General features: G+C 38.8%; 1 protein-coding gene across 1 annotated transcript in view; it reads right to left on the bottom strand.

The window, feature by feature from the left end:
• SEC24A (SEC24 homolog A, COPII coat complex component) overlaps positions 1–22,122 on the bottom strand; it is a 68,570-nt gene extending 46,448 nt beyond the window's left edge. The window contains exon 1 of the mRNA XM_061151326.1: positions 21,542–22,122. Coding sequence (XP_061007309.1) covers positions 21,542–21,638 — 97 coding nt within the window. The 5' untranslated portion in view covers positions 21,639–22,122. The remainder of the gene's footprint in view (positions 1–21,541) is intronic.
• Positions 22,123–22,415: the final 293 nt, after the last annotated feature.

Raw genomic sequence — 22,415 nt, 5'->3', positions numbered from 1 at the left:
ATTATTTTTAACAGTCCCAAAGGAGAAACATTCAAATGTCCACTAACTACTGAACAGATGAACAAAAGGGGCATAACCATACAATGGAATATTACTTGGTCATAAAAAGGAATGAAGTACTGCTGGCAAGCTATAACATAGATGAACCTTGAAACTTTATAATAAGTGAAAGGCACTACTCACAAAAGACCATACGCTGCACGAATCATTTATATAAAATGTCCAGAACAGAAAAACCCAAAGACACAGAGGTAGATTTGTGGTTAGGAAGAGGGACTAGGTAGTAACTGCTAATGGGTATGGGGTTTCTTTTTTGGGGTGATAAAGATATATTTATTTATTTATTTCAGTTGGAGGCTAATTACTTTACAACATTGTAGTGGTTTTTGCCATACATTGATATGAATCAGCCATGGGTTTAATGTGTTCCCCATCCTGAACCCCCTCCCACCTCTCTCCCCATCCCATCCCTATGGGTTTTAGAGTTGGTTATAGTGATGGTTGCAATTTTTAGTAAGTACACTAACAAATCATTGAACTGTACATTTAAAAAAACTTTTTTTCATTTTATTTTTGGCTACACTGGGTCTTCACTGCTGCGCACAAGCCAAGGCAACTCTTTAGTTGCAGGGTGTAGGCTTCTCACTGTGGCGGTTTCTCTTGTTGCAGAGCATGGGCTCTAGGGCACGTGGGGTTCAGTTGCTTTTACTTGCTCGGTGGCATGTGGAATCTTCCAGGACCAGGGATGGAACTCATGTCCCCTGAATTGGCAGGCAGATTCTTAGCCACTGGACCATTACGGAAGTCCTGACTGTACATTTTAAAGCTGTTATATATATAAAAAATTTATCTCTAGAATCACCACTTCTCAGGAATATAGTCATTTCTGCCCATAAAACTAGAAAATGAAAAGAAATAAGATGAATATTTTTTAAAAGGTGGCACTCATACAAAACCAACTCCTGTGGACTCTACATTTAAGAGATATAACAAGAAAATACTTATCTTCCACTCATACCCTCTCAATCCATGCAACCACAGTACAAATACCATTAGTTTAATTTGAACCCTTTCATTAATTACACAATACTTACACAAACATACACAAGTATATATATATAGAAGGAGAGGGAAGATTGTGTATGTGTAAAGCACATACACATAAGTAGTATGTATCTGGGGAACGCTAGTCGATAAGCATTCAGTTCAGTTCAGTTCAGTCACTCAGTCGTGTCCGACTCTTTGCGACCCCATGAACCGCAGCACGCCAGGCCTCCCTGTCGATCACCAACTCCCAGAGTCCACCCAAACTCATGTCCATTGAGTTGGTGATGCCATCCAACCATCTCATCCTCTGTCGTCCCCTTCTCCTGCCTTCAATCTTTCCCGACATCAGGGTCTTTTCAAATGAGTCAGCTCTCCGCAACAGGTGGCCAAAATATTGGAGTTTCAGCTTCAGCATCAGTCCTTCCAATGAACACCCAGGACTGATCTCCTTCAGGATGGACTGGTTGGATCTCCTTGCAGTCCAAGGGACTCTCAAGAGTCTTCTCCAACACCACAGTTCAAAAGCATCAATTCTTCTGCACTCAGCTTTCTTTATAGTCCAACTCTCACATCCATACATGACTACTGGAAAAACCATAGCCCTGACTAGACAGACCTTTGTTGACAAAGTAATGTCTCTGCTTTTTAATATGCTGTCTAGGTTGGTCATAACTTTCTTTCCAAGGAGTAAGCGTCTTTTAATTTCATGGCTGCAGTCACCATCTATATGCATTACTCTGCCAAAAAATTTTTTAAAAATACAGGTATTCTTTCAGAACAAAAGAAACAGATCCACATGTGTTAGTTGACTAATTGCTTATAATAATGAAAAATTGGAAACAAATATTCATCAGCAGGAGACTGAGAAAATTATAATTATTCACACAACAGACTAATTATGAATAAAATGAATAAACCAGATGTACATCTATCAATTTAGATAGACTACAAAAAGAAAACTAAGGACTTCCCTGGTGGTCCACTGGTTAAGAATCTGCCTGCCAATGCAGGGGACATACATTTGACCTCTGGTCCGGGAAGATTCCCTGTCCAGAGGAGCAATGAAACCTGTGTGCCACAACTCCTGAGACTGTACATCCTGGAGCCTGTGCTTTGCAACAAGAAAAGCCAAAACCGCCGAAATGAGAAGCCCACACATCGCAACTAGAGAGCAGCCCCTGCTTACTGCAACTAGAGAAAGCCCTCACGTAGCAACAAAGACCCAGCACAGTCAAAAATTAATAAATAAAATATTTAAGAAAATAATACTGAGAAAAAGGAAGTTATAGAGAAAGAAGTATGATATCTTTCTTACACAAATCTTTTGATTATGAAAATTTTCATACATAACACAAAAATATAAAACCACTTTTTGCAGTCTCCCACACACAAAACAGTGAAATATCAATAGGAAATATATTTCATTTATTTTGGATTGTTTGACATTTTACAATAGAAAATCTTTCTTTCAGGAATTCTCTGACAGTCCATTGGTTAGGAGTCCACGCTTTCACTGCAGAGGGCCAGGGTTTGATCCCTGGCTGAGAAACTAAGAAACCCCAAGCTGTGCAACAGTCACACACACACACAAAAACAACTTTCTTTCTCTCATAAACATGATATGTCTCTCCATTTATTCAAAACTGTTTTATATAATTCAATTATATTTCATGCTTTTTTTGTAAAGGTATCTTCCTTTAAATTAAATGTAGTTAACTTGATACTAGGGATTCTGTAGTTTGTAAATTACTATGAATAGAACATTTACTTTCACTTCTAACTAGTAAAAGGCTGTCAAGTATTCAAAGTACCATAAATGCCCAATTATAAGGTGAGATTTTCCTCAAAAATTATTTCTCAAAAAAGAAGGCACCATATAAGTCTCTACAAACATTCTCATTGTACAATAATGCTTTGTTCTAGTGGATTAACACTGTTTCAAACAGTAGGTACAATAAATTAATGAGTCACAAAATCAATAAGCTATAAACTATCTTTTTAGTTAAGAAATAGAAGACAGTAAGAATGGAAAATATTGCAGGATATCAAATGTAATAAAGGTAACTATTGTGAGGTTTCATTACAAATATAAACATATATGAATATGGATACTGGGTCACTATTTAAAATGTATATCTTATTGTAGATTATAGCCAAAGTCTGAAAGCCTGTGATCAGCTGATACCTTTGAATCTTCTTTCATCCCTCTAAGATTTATTCCTTACATATCCTATTACCTTTTAAAACATGGATCAGATCAACTTTCTACTCAAAACTTCCAAAGTCCTTATCTTAGCTTATAAGATCCTCTATGTCCCTGGCTTACCCTCTGGTCTCATTTCCGACTTCCTTTGTTAAAAAATTTTGAACATTCATTTTATTTTAATGAAACAGTGCCAGGATAACACATATGTTGTTTCTGATCTGGAAGTAAGTATCCTGTAGTCTTCTGATTCTATTTGTTTTTTCCTGTTCTTGCAGCAAATTTTAATATAAAGTTCAATTTTCCTTTAAGATTAGGTTTAACAGATTATGCCAAGTCAGACAAGAAAATAGCCAATGTCTTGAACCACAGCTTCATTAGTTCTATATTTGTCATATTAATTACACATGGTTCTTTTCTTATAAGGCTGTTCCCATCCTAATTTGATTTTCTTTTCAGTTAATAATATCTGTTCATCTGTATGGGCCAAGGGGTCTTTTTATCTGGTATCTCTAATTTTGGAAAAATGTCTATGCAGGGCTATGTTTAAGCCAAGTTGGCGCAGATTTGCAGTTCTAAACAAACACACACCTTTATAACTCTACCTTATATCAGTTGATCATATAATCTAAAATGACTTAATAATTTCCACTAAAGACTGAAAACCCTTTTCAAATATGTACATATAATAGAACCCAAAATCTTTGAGTGTAATGGCTTCTGGTAAGGTCACTATGTCAACTGACATCAATTACTCTACTTTAATAGCTAAAGGCATTTTACTATTCAAATAATTTCCTACTCTTTCTCTCTACTCAGCTCCAGTCACATTCACCTTCTTAACACTCCTTCAACAAGCTTAAAAATGCTTCTACTGTAGCGTTTGTCACTATTTTCTCCACCTAGAATACTGTTCCCCCAGATATAATCTCACTCCATCTCTTCATTCAAGTCTCTCTCAGACACAATCTCCTCACAGAGGCATTGTCTGAACACTGCATCTAAAACAGAAACTCTTTCATTCTCTTCCTCTCTGACTCTGTCTTATTTTTCTTTCCAGTGTTTACCTGACACTATGTTATTTATTTATAGTATCTACTTCACTATAACATAAGCTCCAAGAAGGTAGGGATTTCTTTTGATCATTACTGTAGTCTCAGCACCTAAAATGTGCCTATTACATAGTTGAGTTTGTTGAATGTGTGCTCAATGTTGTTTATTGAATGACTTTAAGAATAAATATTATAGCACAGAAACTCTTGTACTTTGAATAATAAAGTACCACTTGGGGAAAAGTGAGAATCTAATAAAGGAGGCGATGGAATTCCAGTTGAGCTATATCAAATTCTAAAAGATGATGCTGTGAAAGTGCTGCACTCAATATGTCAGCAAATTTGGAAAACTCAGCAGTGGCCACAGGACTGGAAAAGGTCAGTTTTCATTCCAATCCCAAAGAAAGGCAATGCCAAACAATGCTCAAACTACCACACAATTTTACTCATCTCACACACTAGCAAAGTAATGCTCAAAATTCTCCAAGCCAGGCTTCAGCAATACGTGAACCATGAACTTCCAGATGTTCAAGCTGGTTTTAGAAAAGGCAGAGGAACCAGAGATCAAATTGCCAACATCCGCTGGATCATCGAAAAAGCAAGAGAGTTCCAAAAAAACATGTATTTCTGCTTTATTGACTATGCCAAAGCCTTTGACTGTGTGGATCTCAATAAACTGTGGAAAATTCTGAAAGAGATGGGAATACCAGACCACATGACCTGCCTCTTGAGAAACCTGTATGCAGGTCAGGAAGCAACAGTTAGAGCTGGACATGGAACAACAGACTGGTTCCAAATAGGGAAAGGAGTACGTCAAGGCTGTATATTGTCACCCTGCTTATTTATCTTATATGCAGAGTACATCATGAGAAAGGCTGGGCTGGATGAAGCACAAGCTGGAATCAAGATTGCCGTGAGAAATATCAATAACCTCAGATATGCAGATGACACCACCCTTATAGCAGAAAGTGAAGAACAACTAAAGAGCCTCTTGATGAAAGTGAAAGAAGAGAGTGAAAAAGTTGGCTTAAAGCTCAACATTCAGAAAACTAAGATCATGGCATCTGGTCCCATCACTTCATGGCAAATGGATGGGGAAACAGTGGCGGACTTTATTTTTTGGGCTCCAAAATCACTGCGGACAGTGATTGCAGCCACGAAATTAATAGATGCTTGCTCCTTGGAAGGAAAGTTATGACCAACCTAGACAGCATATTAAAAAGCAGAGACATTACTTTGTCAACAAAGGTCCATCTAGTCAAAGCTATGGTTTTTCCAGTAGTCATGTATGGATGTGAGAGTTGGACTATAAAGAAAGCTGAGTGCAGAAGAATTGATGCTTTTGAACTGTGGTGTTAGAGACGACTCTTGAGAGTCCCTTGGCCTGCAAGGAGATCCAACCAGTCCATCCTGAAGGAGATCAGTCCTGGGTGTTCATTGAAAGGACTGATGTTGAAGCTGAAACTCCAATACTTTGGCCACCTGATGTGGAGAGCTGACTCATTTGAAAAGACCCTGATGTTGGGAAAGATTGAGGGCAGGAGGAGAAGGGAACAACAGAGGATGAGATGGTTGAATGGCATCACCAACACAATGGACATGGGTTTGGGTGGATTCCAGGAGTTGGTGATGGACAGGGAAGCCTGGTGTGCTGCGGTTCATGGGGTCGCAAAGAGTCGGACACGACTGAGTGACTGAACTGAACTGATTAAAGGATAATTTCAATTACTATGGTGATCACATGATGGAATCTCTTAAAGGTAAAGAAATTTTTCCACAATACAGCACCATAATGTTGCATATTCTTGTAAGCAAAACTTCTAAATAAACTAGAAAAAAAGGAAAAAAAAAAAATCCCTTTCCTGAAAAATTCAGTCCTAAAACATTAGGTGAGGTGAGCATACACATATGTGGAAACTGGAGTAGAGTAAGGGGGCAGCACAAGCAATGACAGAATGGTTACACACCCTTGTTTTTGTTGTTCAGTTGCTAGTCATGTCTGACTCTGCAATTTCATGAATTGCAGCATGCCAGGCTTCCCTGTCCTTCATTATCTCTCAGTTTGCTCAAACTCATGTCTACTGAGTCAATGAAGCCATCATCCTCTGCTGTCCCCTTCTCCTGCCCTCAGTCTTTCCCAGCATCAGAGTCCTTTCCAATAGTCAGCTCTTTGCATACAGTGGAACTGATCAAATAAATATATATGAGATAATGGAAGTAAGGTCTCTTACTCTCAGAAAAGGAAGTCACAAATATGAAAAAGGGAAAACGAGAATGAATCCAATGGTAGTGGGACTACAACAGAGGTGACAATTGAAACTCATGGACTTCAATGTGTATATAGTTAAGACTCCCTAGCTCCGTCTGCTGAGACTGAGAGCAGAGACATTCTAATGGCACTGATCTCTCAGTACTTGTGTTCTTGGTTTCTAAATACTACTCTCCACTAAAAGGAATCATGGCTGATTCATGAGCTTGAAAAGTACAAGATGAGCCTGCAACACCTTACTGTGCCAGAGAGCAAGAAAGTGCCCAAGAATGATGACACATGACAAGAGGATACATGAAGACAGCCTGAAAGAGCATCCACAGGCCAAATCTGAGATAATACAAGCATCAGTATAAACAATGATAATACTAGGTTATAACCCACTGAAATCACTGAAGTCATGAAATCAGAAGACGTTGGCTTCTTGGCAAGAAAGCTAAGACAAACCTAGACAGTGTGTTGAAAAGCAGAGACATCACTCTGCCGACAAAGGTCCGTATAGTCAAGGCTGTCTTCCCAGTGGTCATGATGGTTGTGAGAGCTGGACCGTAAAGAAGGCAGAGTGCTGAAGAATTGATGCCTTCACACTATTGTGCTGGAGAAGACTCCTGAGAGTCCCTTGGACAGCAAGGACATCAAACCAGTCAATCTTAAGGGAAATCACCCCTGAATACACACTGGAAGGACTGATGCTGAAGCTGAAACGCCAGTATTTCAGTCATCTGCTGTGAATAGTTGACTCTTTGGAAAAGTCCTTAATACTGGAAAGATTGAGGGCAAAAGAAGAGGGCATGAGAGGATAAGATGGCTGGATAACATCACTGATGCAACAGACATGAACTTGGGCAAACCTTGGGAGATGGTGAGGGACAGAGAGGCCTGGCATGCTGCAGTCCATGGGGTCATGAAGGTTGGACAACAACAACCCACTGGAATAGTCCACACCAATAAAATAAATGAATAAATTAAAATTCTAACAAGGAATGAGATATTTACAAAGTCTCAAACTACATCACCCAAAATACTTTTCAATTACAAAGGAGAAATGAGCAACATGACTGTGAAGAAGCTTGGCAGACACCCTTCTAATCAAGTGATCAAAGTGAACATCACCAATAATGGGGAAAAATGAAATCATGTGCCACTAATGTGATGTGATGAGAATACAATATCTTTTCTGTAACAGTCCTGCTAAAGTGCATAATCTAAATCTAATCATGATGAAATATTAATATATGACAAACCCAAACTGAAAGACATTCTACAAAATAACTGGCTTGTAATTTTCAAAAGCGTCTAGGTCATGAAAGTCAGAGAAAGACTGAGAAACTGCTTCAGATTGAAGAACACTACAGAGGCATGACACTTAAATGCTAAATGTGACTTTGTACAGGATTTTTTTGGGTTTTATTGGGACAACTGGTAAAATCTGAACAGGGTCTGAGGATTAGATAATAGTAACATATTAGTGTTAATTTCCTAATTTCATTAGTTGTATTGTAGTTATTTAGGACAACTTTCTTATGTGTAGGAATTAAAAAAGCATTTAAGAGTGATGGGACACCATGTCAGCAATTTACTCTCAGATAGTTCTGGGGGCAAAGTTCTCTGCAGTGTACTTGCAACTTGTCTATAAAGTTGATGTGATCAAACTTTTAAGTAAAAGCAAATGAAGACTTTTTAGGTGAACTCTTTAGGAATAAATTATGTTTTAGGACTGTCTACTTAAAAATAGTTTCTCCAAATCTTTTTGACAACTTGAAACTTAAAGAGTTTTGCTAAATTAAGTCAAATGACGGAAAAAAGTTAAGTCATTCCCAAGTCAAATAAGATACTGGAACATCATTTACTGAACATAGGTTTCCTTTTATAGTGAAACTAAAGCTATTTAGGACTATTAATGTTTGGCAACACACTAAAATAATTTTTTTTCTATAAAAGAGCATGGTGCTTTTTTAGCAACCATAAATAGTGTAAGTTTGCCAATCTACAGAATGCTAAGAAGACAGTTCATAATTGCTTACTTCTTGGTTTTCACTATAAACTGAAGTTTTTAAAGGTTAAGAATCCTAATTAAACTATGTAATTAAAACTACTAAAAAATCTGAATATATAAGGAGTAGAGATACATTTTGTTAAGGAAAAAGACAGTAATTTTGCTGGTTATTTCTAAATGGGAAAGAAAATATGGGTCAAATTAATATGAATATAGAAAGTTGTAGAGATTTAGAAGAAAAAAATCTTTAGGACAGAATTCTATGGGGACTTCCCTGGTGGCCCAGTTGTTGAGACTGTGAGATTCCACTGCAGCGGGCATGGGTTCAATTCCTGATCAGGGAACTAAGATCCCTTATGCTGCTAGGCAAGGCTAAAAACAAACAAAAAAAAGAGAAGACAAGTAAGAAAGGAATTCTATGTGTAATCAGAACTATGAGTGGAATAAATTTGAGTAGAGAAATTTTAATATTAATGTAACAGGATACAAAGCCTTAGTTTTATTTCTTTCTCTGTTAAGAGGACAAAGTTTCTTAGCATACTGAGCTGCTTTTAATACCAGATTGTAAAGTTTCTTTATCTTTTAAGTAATCTGTTATAACTTTCTACATTTGCCTTGGAAATCTAAAGTCACTTGGTTAAGTGAATAAGCATTATTTCACAGGGACCTATGATACTGTTTTTAAAAACTGTTTGATATCTCTGACAAAATTCCCAAAGATCAAATTTATATGAAGTTCATTTGACCTCCAGCTAACTTTGAGGTTTTCCAAGAGGGCAATTGGGGCTTCCCCGGTGGCTCAGCAGTACAGAATCCGCCTGCAATGCAGGAGACACAGGAGATGCAGGTCTGATCTCTGGGTAGGGAAGATCCTCTGGAGAGGGACATGGCAACCCACTCCAGTATTTTTGCGTGAAAAATCCCATGGACAGAGGAGCCTGGCAGGCCACAATCCATGGAGTCGCAAAGAGTCAGACACAACTGAAGCGACTGAGCAGAGCATGTCACAGCAAAAGGGCCCTAGAACACAAGAAAATTGTTTTATCTTGTTATCAAAGAAAGATATAAAACTAATTAGGCTTATTTGTTTATTGTTTAAGTTTATATTGTATGGGTAAATTCTATTAATATAGATATTCTAGAAATAATATGGAATATCTAAAAACCTGGTATGTCCTAGTAAATAAAATGTTATCAGCCATAACTCTAGTTATTATCTTAACATATTGTATGTCACAGTAATAACCAAATTCATCTGCCAATTACACTGTCATCAGATCTTTAACCATGCCTTTTAAAGTCTTCTGTCAAAAAAATAAAGTCTTCTGTCCTCCATAGACAGTTATTGTTTTACTCTGCTGCTGCTGCTGCAAAACAAGAAGCTTCATCTTCAAGAACACTCACAGAAAGGACTTTCTGACAAGTACGGGTTTCTGACAACTTTCAGATAATACTGTTGAACTGGTAAGAAATTAAATAATTACAATGGGAAACCTGATGACTTCATGAAACTGTTAACAGAAGATTAAGATCAAGGATTTGTCACAGGGCTAAGTGCATGATGAATATAATTGGGGGATTTTTTTAACAAAATTATTACTGATTTTTAATCTTGTGTTTTCTAAATACAAGGAAACCCTTCCCCTCGAGATAATTATGACTTACGGCGATTTGGTAAATTCCACTTTTGTAAGTACAAGTGAAACATTTACCTTTTCTCTCTACTTGATTCCCCCAGAAACTGGAAACTCTTAGGTTCTCAGCAGCCTTATCAGATGGATAATGAAGATTACCTCCTGGCAGGTGCAGGAATCTCAAGATATTCTGAAGATCTTGAGAAGGGAAGAACCCACCCAAATCTTAGGTATCACAGACTGAATCTTACAGCACACCATTGATCTGGTTTTCCTGGCCTTGAAAGACCTTTAAGAGTTCAATTTGAGATTCCTTATGAAAGTTCCACCACAGCTGAAAAAGAGCCTATATGATCAGTTATACTTATGTAAATAATCAGGCCAAGTTTATTGAAACCAGATTTTTTTTGCAAATAAATTAGCTTTAATCTGGCCATATTTGATGAAAACTAGGGTAATTTTAGAGAGAAAAAAATGTATTTCAGTGTATGTGCTGCTGAAGAGAGCACTAGAGAAAAACATATTTCAATGCATATCACGTCTTAGTGTTGTCTTTAAGGTTTTTCTATATTTACTGCCTAAAGACTCACTTCCAAAATAACTCTTTGTTATGTAATATTATTACAGAATTTAATTACAACTTAATTGAATTATTAAGAGGACATTCTAAGTTTGTTTCTGGAGTTTATCACAGTAAATTATCTTTGGATGAAGATCAAATCCCCATAACCTGCAACTAGGATATTATGTATATTGGAAAAGACATCAGATAAAGGACTCCTTATAGCCACACTGGGAGGGGCCGTATCAGGCTACGTCTCCTAAACAGACTGCAGCTCCTGTTTCTGACACCCAGCTCTGACTAACTGAGGCCAGCCCTACCAGATCAGGATGAGAAGAAAACATCTGAAGTAGACAGCTGACCCAAAATGCTGGACCAGACTTGTACACTAATTACTTGGACAACTGCTCACACTTCTGCTTATAAATCAAATATTTATTTCTTGGGCTTAATCATACGCCAAGTTTCAAAAGTCAGTATGTTGGGTTTGTGGCCAATTACCAATGTCCAGTACTCCTGGGTTACCTTTGTGAATTTCTCCTTTCCAAAACTCTAATCGGATGGCCCTTACAAATTTTAGTTTAGAAGAAACTTGAGTACCATGCAAGCTACCATCAGTATTACTAAATGGGACCCTGTTACCTGGCCAATTTATGACACTTGCTCTGAAACTGGCCACAAAATATATAACATCTCCTTTTTACTAGATGTTAATTATTGGGTAGCTCCTGATCCCAGTGGATTTATGGAACAAGTTTATGGCCTTGGCTCTCCCTGGGCTGATCAGGAAGATGCACAACTGGTTTCCCGTGGGCTCAAGGTCACCTACAGGCAGCCTTGGAACCAGGCCCTGCCAATCTGCCTTCAATTCCAGCATGCTGGGTTCAATGTTTTCCAATGGTATGACCATTTAGCTACAGAATCTGCTATTTCGCACTTGAAATATAAAATATCATTACTGACATATAGGCTTTAACAGGATTTACTGAGTAGGCTTTGAATGATAGTTATTAAAGCCAGTAGCTTGCTCAATTCAGAAGTCTACATGATGAGAAAAAGTGGTGCTACAGAACTGTAATATGACCCTTGAGATTCTAATTGCTTCCCAAGGGGGAAATTGTGCTGTAATACATACTGAATGTTGTATATTATATTCAATAGTCTTCTGATATAACTCATCTTGAAAATTGGGTCTGACCCTTTGCGACCCCATGGACTATACAGTCCATGGAACTCTCCAGGCCAGAATACTGGAATGGGTAGCTGTTCCCTTCTCCAGGAGATCTTCCCAGCCCAGGAATCGAACCCAGGTCTCCCGCATTGCAAGCGGATTCTTTACCAGCTGAGCCATGAGGGAAGTCCAAGAATACTGGAGTGGGTAGCCTATCCCTTCTTCAGCTGATCTTCCCGACCCAGGAACTGAACCAGCGTCTCCTGCATTGCAGGTGGATTCTTTACCAGCTGAGCTACCAGGGAAGCCCAACTCATCTTAACACACATGAAGAATCAGATTTCTACTCTGAATAATCCTCTTCCCAATTTAGGGGAAATAATAGAAAAATGGTTTGGTTTAGGAGGCTCTGGCTTAAACTTTTAAACTACTGATCACATCTACAGTTCTCTATGAATTAATGAACATGCACAATCTATGTGGCAAGATAAAACTGGCATATATCCTACTAGACAACTTGAAATTAACCATTAGTCCTTGCCAGGTATCTTACTAGTATAACTGCCTAAAAGGAAAGAAAGAACCAGGCTATTAAGACCCCAACATCAAGGAAAATGATAAACACAGGGTAGGAAAGCCATCACTGTGGCATCGAGGGACCAAATATTTGATTACCTAATGCTTTCTATCAAAAGATGAATGATCAAAGAAGGGAAATTAATGAAATAAAATTCCTATTTATGGCAAGACAAAAAAATTCTAAGTATAAATTTTTTCTCTGTCTGCTTGGGACTCCTCTCCTAAGTGTGTAATGTGTATGTGCATTAATCATACATGCTTAGGAGATAAGCTTCCTTATTAATCTTGTAAAGGGTCATGACGATTCACTACCAGCTCTGTACATGCAGATCTGGATTGTGTAAACTGTCAATACGTCATCTGAAGTTCAATCCTTTGTCTCAAAAAGGTATATGACTGTACTTTGACTTCTGACAGGGGGAATATTCCTCAGAGCTTTCTAAAAGACTATCTCCCAGGTTATAATCCTCAGGTTGACTGAAATAAATTTTTCCATTTCCCTCTTAGATACTAGCCTATTGATTAATTTTATTGTCAACACTATATTTTATTCCAAATGGTTAGGAACATACCATTCATTGCCTAATTGAAAAGACAGATTTTATGAAGAATCTTCTGAGCACACAAGGTAAGCTCCACTCCATCCCTGTCCTCAAGAAGCTATGGTCCAAACAGAAAGACAACCAGGTGAGGACAAGAGAGAGTAAAATCTTGAGAGACAATAGGAGGTAGCCCCAGGAAAAGGACTGTCAAGGGTGCTTGCAGAAAAAGGAACAACGTGCAATAGCTTATGGTAGTAAAACAGCATTCTGAAAAATCAGTGTGGCACAGCAGAGTCAAGTGATTGTGTGAAGTATCTCAAGTGAGGCAAGGGGTTAGGACATCAAAAAACCTCTTGGGGATTGCAGGAGAGATTGGAAGATACTAGAGTCTACAGTAGTAATCCAGGTAAGAAATAATTGACTAAACAGCAGTAGTGGGAATACAGAGATCTTTGAATCAATGAAAACATTTGTAAAAAGTAATATAAGCATATTTTGGGTCATCTGGATAGAAACCAACATCTCACAGCCTAGTACTGCCACAGGATTTCATGGCTCACTCTAATATTTTTATTTATTGTTTCATCACAGGCCATTATTCTAGAGGTCTTTAAGCCAAGTACAGTCAGTGAAAGCCAAGTATCATCAAAATGCACAAAATAAGCAAAAGTCTTACAGTATATCAATGAAGAAAATGGAAAGATTATGCAGTCATGAGACTATAAGGTAGAAAGACAAACACAAAAGAATCTGCTCTGGGCTTCCCTGGTGACTCAGTGGTAAAGAATCCACCTTCCAATGCAGGTGACACACATTTGATACCACACGCCTCGGAGCAACTAAGCCCACACACCACAACTACTGAGCCTGCGCTCTAGAGCCCAGGAGCCACAACTATGGAAGCCCACTTGCCCGAGAGCCCACGCTCCACAACAAGATAAGCCACCACAATCCACTCATTGCAATTAAAGAAAAGCCCCTCCCCCCCAAAAAAAGCCCAGCCCACATGCAGCAACAAAGACCCAGCACAGCCTAAAATAATAAATAAATAAATAATATATAAAAAACAGAAAACAAAAAAGACATTAAAAAAAAAAAAAGAACCTGCTTTGTAGTAGTCATTATCGTAGATCCACTTCGAGTGACTTGTAATGTAAAAATTGTCTTTTTACATATGTATCAACTTGCAATAGTTTCTTAGAAGTGCAGTCGTAAACATGTAATGAAGTTTTCACCAGTTTTAATTAATTATTTTGAAGTCATTAATAAATTATATAATCTATCAAAATAATGGATCAGCGATTTTAAAGGGGTCCAGAATATACCACTGTGACATAAAAATTATTTTGAGTAGAGGGCATGAGTTCGGAGAATCTGCCTAAAAGCACTTATCTGCCAAAAAGTACAGCCTTCCAAAATAACTCAAAAGAATTAAGTTGCCCCACACCTAAACATACGTTGTCATAAAATGATCAAGTCTCCCATTTATTCTAGTAAGGACTCATTTATTTTTCCTAAAATTCATTTTCCGTAACTGCTCTTCTCTCTCTCCTCTTCCCCTATTAAGATAGTATATAAGTCTCAAATTCTCAAGGCATATATTTATGAACCCTCATACACATGAGTAAATTCTGCCTTTTCTCTTGCTATCCTGTCTTTTGCCAGTTTAACTCACAGGCTCCCAAGCACTAGAAACTAAGAGTGCAGAGGAAAAATATTTCTTTTCCAACAACCTGAAACTAGTTTCATCTTAAAAAAAAAAAAAAGAAAAACAATAACCGTAATAGTCACCCAAATGATGTTCTAACATGTTAAAAATCAGAAGACTGATCAATTTTGGCTTCAGCCAAACAATCCATTGCATTATTTATTGTTTTAAGTTTGAATTATACTGCTTTTGTTATAATGTTCTTAATTTGTTTTGGTTTTACAATGGTACAATAGCTAAAACATATGGAGTTTATACCTAGTTTTGTATCTGTATATACATTTTATAAAAAGTAATTTAACATTGAGGTGGCAAAGAAATATTTAGCACCTACACATTACTTTAAAAAACTGATGAAGGAAACTGAACTGATAGGGTTCATGGAATTGAATATGGAGACACAATAAGTCTGTGGAACTGATGTGGAATTGAAGAAGGGAAGGAACCGAAAATGACTGCCAGGACTCTGACCTGTGCAACTTGGTAGATGACAGTGCCATACATTAGGACAGAAGGGGGAGAAAAGAACTGCAGAAGGCAGGGGATAACAGAACAGAGAATGAAGAATTGTTTTAAGTATACTTTAAGTGTCACCAAGAAATTCAAGTGGAACTAGAAAGACATCTATTTTCAGCAAAAGAGATAGGTTTCAGCTTATGATATAACTTTGGAAATCACTGGCATACAGTGTTTGATATCACAAGAATTAATAATATCATGCAGGGTGTATGTACAGAGTAAGAAAAGAGCCAGCCACAGAAATCATGTGAAATAATACATGTTTACTGTTAATTTTTAAAATACTATTTATTATTTATTTATTTTTACTGTTCTGGGTCTTCACTGCTACACACAAGTTTTCTCTCATTGCGGGGCTCGGGCTTCTTGTTGCAGTGGCTTCTCTTGATGCAACTCGCAGGCTCGAGAGCACGGGCACAGTAGTTGGGGCACACAGGCTCAGCTGCTCCAAGGCGTGCGGACTTACCCAGGCCAGGGATTGGGCCCCTGCTCCTTGCACTGGCAGGTGGTTTCTTAACCACTGGGCCACAAAGGAAGCTCATATTGTATTGTTTTGTTTTGTTTAGAAAGGAAGAAAAAGAAGGGAACTAGGTTAGAAAGCTCCAAAGATCACCAATATTTTAGGAGAAAGAGAGCAATTAGAGAGAGGGACGAAAAATATTTTTTGTAACTTAATAACCAAGAAATTATTTGTGGCCTTATTAAGGGCAGTTTTGGTGGATGTATAAAAGTGGAAGCCAAATTAGAAATTATATTAAAGAAACAAATGAGAGATTAAAATAAATGCAGGTGACTGCTTCTCAATCACCTAACCAGAAGTTTCAGAAACAAAGAGAACCTAGGTTCTACGTTTATAAATTCCAATTTTATACTTGATGGAATCCCAGAACCTAAACTAGTAAAGTTTATGATCTAAATTTTACCACTGTACATGTACTGGTGATTCTCACATACTTCAGAATAAACTTTATGAACTTTAGAATCCACTGATACATAAAAATGATACTCCCAGAATGGTTTCCCCAACGACTTAAGGTCTTGTATTCTTAAACAACTCATTCACCAATCCATTCAGTAAATATATGCATGTGCTCAGTTGCGCAGTCGTGTCTGACTCTTAGTGACTTTATGGACTGAAGCCTGCCAGTATCCTCTGTCCATGGGATTTTCCAGGCAAGAATACTGGAGTGGGTTGCCATTTCCTCCTCCAGAGGATCTTCCAACCCAAAAATTGAACCTGCATCTCCTTCATTGCAGGTAGGTTCTTTATCAGTGAACCACCAGGAAGCCCCAGTAAAATACAATGAGCTACTACTTGCCAGGGACAGCTTACACTTTCTACCTACCATTCATGAATTCAAATGACTAAACCAGTTCAAATTAATTCAAGGCTCTCTTGAATATGGTTCCATTAGTTATGGTGTCCTACATGAAAGTAAATAAAAGTTACAGAAAAGTAGCCAAATATTCAAAACACTGTGCTTTAGATGGCAATGTTTTACTTAAATTTTGAAAAGTTCCTTCTGCCTGTGTGCTTTTAAATACAACGGATCTGGAGAACAAGTCAATTATAGAGAGAAAAAAAAAACGATTTAGCACCTCTCCCTGACATCAAAATACACTCGGATCACTTACGGCTGACCAATTGACACTATATGTGCAACAAATGGATGCTACTGCATGAGGACAACTTGTGGATCAGTGACTAAATAGAACGGCTTTAAAGAAAGCAATGAAAGGGGCAAGAGCAAATGCTAAGAATCAAAGTGGGGGCATCGGCAATTTCAAGAAGTACAAGACATTTATGAGATGTGATGCTGAAATAGCAAAGAAATGCACTCAGTACTAACAAAAGTGAGGGTCTGGTCATGTATTAATTATAATCCAAAGGAAACTATGCTGGGTGGCAATTTCAAAAAATATCAGCATTTACGCTAAGTATATATATCTACCTACATAAAGAAACCAAAGAAAAGCTTCTGTTCCTTGATCCAGGCATAACCACCAGGCAAGCTGAACAAATAAGACTGCCAAGTTTAAATCTAGGTTCCACAACACATTAGCTGTGTAACCTTGAATGAGCTGCTTGACCACTCATCTTTGTTTCCTGGTCAGTAAACCTAACAGTCCTCATATCACAGGGTTGTTATGAGGATTAAATGAAATGATGCATATAATGCAGTCTAGCACAATGACTAGGAATAGAGTAAGTACATGATAAATGCTAATTCTGATTGTTACTATTTCTTTTAGGAATTCCCAGTCTATCAGCAAAGTCCAAACAGACGCTCAATGTAGTAAATTCTACTAGAGGTATGCAAAGTCTTACGGGCTTCCCTGGTAGCTCAGACAGTAAAGAATTTGCCTGCAGCGCAAGAGACGTGGGTTGAATCCCTGGGTCAGGAAGATCCCCTGGAGAAGGAAATGGCTACCCACTCCAGTATTCTTGCTTGGAGAATCCCATGACAAGAGGAGCCTGGCGGGCTACAGTCCATGGGGTCACAAAGGGTTGGACGTGACTGAGTGACTAAGCCTGCACACGTGCAGTCCTGTAGGACTCCAAAGTTACTGTGCCCGAAGAAAACACTAAAAGGAACTCAGCCACAACAACCAATGTTAGACATCACATGCCAATCTTAGTCTCAGCACTAAAGACTTCAAATGGGACTTCCTTCCCTGGTTGCACAGTGGATGAGAATCTGTCTGCCAATGCAAGGGACACGGGTTCAATCTCTGATCTGGCAAGACCCCACATGCCCTGGAGCAACTAGGCCCCTGCACCACCACTACTGAGCCCTCGCACCCTAGAGCCTGTGCTCCAAAGAGAGGCCGCTGCAATGAGGAATCTACGCACGCAAGGGAGTAGCCGCAGAGGAAAAGCCCACACAAATCAACCAAGACCCAGCGTGGCTAAAAATAAATAACCAATTTTTTTTTAAAGACTGCCTGTATTAAAAATACACAATCATAATTATGGTTTACCTCATAGAAACTAAAAGAGATTTACATTTCTGCCATGCCTAAAATAGAGATATGAGCACAAGTCTAGCATTTAAACTGATGACTAACCCATACATCACATTCTACTATGTTTCAGCTGATAGTATCAGACACAACTTGGTGACTGAACAACAATAACTGTACAAAAATCCACAGAAAATTTCACCAGAAAGAAAACAGTTGAAAATGAGCTCAAGTCTTATAATGAACAAGTCAATACATGTTTAGTGAACTAAACTGCAAATACCCAATTCTAAAATCATTCAACAAAACTGGTAATTTCTTAAATGTGCTAGACACCATGCAAGTCTGCTGGAAAGAAGATGATGAGCAAAGACAGATATTCTTGCCCTCATAGGACTTATAGTCTAGAGGGAAAACATACTATTTTATAAAATTATAATGTAACAGGGGAATGAATCTGGGTGGAAGAGAGAATGTAGAATATCCTTCTCACTCTTAACCTATAAGGGGAAAAGCTGAGTATTACATAAATATTACAAAAAGTGTTAATAAAACTACAGTTTCTAACTGCCTTGACAAATTGACTCAAATAGTCAACAAAGGAGCTAATTACAAGTGGGAGTCATGATTTGCTTTTAGTCTTTATTATATGATAATCAGATGAAAATCTGCCAGTTTAAGTAGTCTTGCAGTTTCAGTGTCAACTTCTGCAAAGGAAATGAATGTACCCAAATCTACACAGAGACTTAGAAAAACCATTCTAGACAACCTTTGATTGTAGTACAATGTAACAATCAACCACAGAAAGAAATGTCCAGATGTATGAGGTATTCTGTAATAACACTATACAATACGAAAGTAAGTTACAGAAAAACAAGAGTTGACTCAATCAATTTTTAAATTATAATCTTAAAAAAAAAAGGAAGCTCCAACCAACTAAACTCTAATGCATACTTTAGGCATGCTACATTAAACCTAAAGCCTGAGAATTCAATAGTGTTTAAGCAGCAATAAGTGCCTAGAAAGAGTTAACCAAAAAAAATTAGATCCAGCACTGAACTTTTTTTTCACCTTTTAGAGAAATACCCTTCCCTCCAATTCTCCACCACATCCCTACTCTCTTTATTATTAGTGGAGTGATCAATGTGAACAATAACGGAACCCAATGCAGGATATTAGCCATTTTACTGAGAATACTTTTACAAAAAAACTTTAGAAATCGGGTTTATAAAAAGAATGTCAAAGTTATATCTTAACAAGGGTGTATACCATATGACCCACTATTCTACTTGTATGCATTTATCAAAGAATACAAAAGCACTAATTCAGAAAGATGTATGTACCCCTGTGCTCACTACAGCATTATTTACAGCAGCCAAGATATGGAAATAACCTAATTGTCCATCAATGGATGAATGGATAAAGATGTTATAGACACACACACAATGGAATATTAATATAATTCAGCTATAAATAGAATGAAATCCTGCCATTTGCAAGAACATGGATGGAACTTGAAGGTACTATGCTAAGTGAAATAAGCAGACAAAGAAAGATAAATACCATGTAATTTCACTCATATTTAGAAGCTAAAAAAACAAAGTAAGTGAACAGACAAAATAAAACAAAAACTCACCAATACAGAGATCAGATTAGTGGTTACCAGAAGGGAAGGGCGTTGGGGAAATGGGTGAAGGGGTCAACTGTATAGTGATGGATGGTAACTGGACCTGTGGTGGTGATCACTTTGTGGTGTATGTCAAATTATAATGCTGTACACCTGAAACTTATTTTCTAGAAATTGGGGGTACACATTTGCAATCCTATGACTTCCTTCCCTATCTGACTCCCAAATTGGCTCTGCGCAAGCTGTGTACACGGACTCCTTTTTTATTCTCTTTTATAATCCTAAGGACAGAACTGGATCAAATCAACGTAGTGACAACATCTCCAATCCAGTATACACAATGGCTAAACTGCTTTACCATTTCAAAATATTCAAAACTATACTTACATATAAGTTTGCAAGCATATTTGCAGGGTTTACCATTTAAAGCTCCTGTAAAAGTGCAACTTAAAGAAGAAAAAACACAGTCATATGGCATCTTGCTTAAGAGTTTTGGCCTTAATGTCTTAAAGTCATTTCATCCTCAGTGAAAATGCAACTAACTAACCTAGAATAAAAAATAGTTTACATAATCTGTTACCATAAGTTTGGGAAAAAAACAATTGATTCAACTTAATACCATTTCAGTGCTTACTCTCACTTATTCTTGCTACTGCCTACATACTTGCCTACTCATAAACATTTTTAAAAGTCTTTTGGAGCCTTCTTTGTAAAGAAAACAGTAGTCTCTAAAAACAATGTAAATTAGCTATTTTAGTCAGTGGTTATTTTCTCAAACTCCACAGAAATCTTAGATTTCAATGGGAAACTGAAGCATTTTAATATTATTCTACTAGTTTTGTTTCCAAGAACTAAAGATTTATAAGTAAACTGGTAACCCATCTCCCAACAGATGTTGGGAGAACATCTGTCTTTATTATAAGTTCTTTATTATTATAAAGAACTTAGCAAATCACAACATAGGACAATTTAAAGAATCCTAGAAAGAGTATAAAATTAGAAGACATCCTCACACCGAATGACAAATTATAGTGCCACATGTACACTCTGGCCAGAGGTCCAGAGACTTTGTGTCCAATCACTTTCCAAGTGATGTAACGACCTCTGGAAATCAAACAGGAGATCCTCCCCTTCTAAAGCTGAAAAACTGAACAGGTGGCCTAGGTACAATTCGGGGAAGGTTGAGGGAGAGAGGAGCAGGCCCTAAAGAGGCAAAGCATAATCCTCCATTCATCTCCGCAGGTTCACACTGAGTACTTAATGCAGGCCCGACCGGACCGAAATGAATCAGACCCCAAACCGTGCTCTCCAGAAGACGAAGGTGAGGTGGCGCGGAGAGAAAGGGCACATAAACAGATGCCAAAAGCCTTGCATGCGAGTTGTGAGTTAAAGACGGAGTCTGTGTTTTTCACCCATGTATACCCAGGGCGTTTTATACAGCAAATGCTCAGCAACTGTGTGCTGAACGAAAGAATAAAGAAATAAATATGAAACACTAAGCAAGTCGCGGTCCCTGTGGCTCAGCCTCCCAGCTCCAGGCGCTCCTGACCCTGGCAGGGAAGTCACTCTCGCCTGCTGTCCCCTCAGACGGAGGCAACAACCAAAGGTCAACTCGGGCCGGGGCCCAAACTTCGCCTTCCCCAACTCTTAACACCCAGAGGTACTTACCGTTGGTGTAGGGAGACCCCGACGCCGAGGCGGCCCCATTCTGGGCCTGGAGGCCGGTGGAGGCGCCGCCAGAGGCGGGTATCCCGGGCTGGGACATGACGACGACGTTTATAGGGGTCTGGTCGGGGTCTGCGACAGCCCCAAGCCGAGAGTTGAAAAACGACGGCTGGAAGCCAGAGATGGGGCTAACGACTTAGGACTGAAAACCGAATAGAGAGAGGGCGGCGCAGGGAGCCCTACGCATGGCGCCGCATTCTCCCCAGTCCGCCGACTGTCAGAGCTTGGCCTGGGTGCCGAGGCTTGGGTGTCGGGCCGGTGGGGCCGCGAACGCCGGGTTGTAAAGCAGCAGCCAAGCGGAGAGAGACTGAGGGAGGCCCCGACCGGAACTGCCTGTCAGCCGCTGGGCGCGCAGGCGCAATCGGGACACGTGGCACTTCCGGCTCCGGCCTCGCAGCGGCAGCCGCAGTCGGTGAGCTCTTCTCTCCCGGCGGAGCTGCCCTGAAGCCACCTGACAGCTCCGGGTGTCCCGGCCCGAAGGACCGTGCTCGGCCTCTCCTGCCACGTCACTGACTCTCACCGTCGGCCGGAAGTGGCGTGTGTCACCGACACGGAAATACCCGCCGTCGTGAACGCGGCAAGGCCGGGATCTGAGGACAGTCAGGGTTTCAGTGGCAGCTTTCGACGGGTGGGACTGACAGTTCTCCAGTTTTTGTGAAGATTACCTGAGAGGACAGACTTCATTGTCCTGTGTTGAACCGATTAATGTTCATCACGGTATTTCATTTCACATTTCATCATATTCCAGGTGTAATTTATAAGGGATTTTTTTTAAAGGTTAATGGTATAGGTGTTCAAAGTAATCAAATCGAAGAGG

The sequence above is a fragment of the Dama dama genome, chromosome 9 (genome assembly GCF_033118175.1).
Source record: "Dama dama isolate Ldn47 chromosome 9, ASM3311817v1, whole genome shotgun sequence".
Taxonomy (NCBI): domain Eukaryota; kingdom Metazoa; phylum Chordata; class Mammalia; order Artiodactyla; family Cervidae; genus Dama; species Dama dama.
The sequence above is the reverse complement of the archived record's forward strand: the minus strand, read 5'-3'. Positions and strand labels throughout refer to the sequence as shown.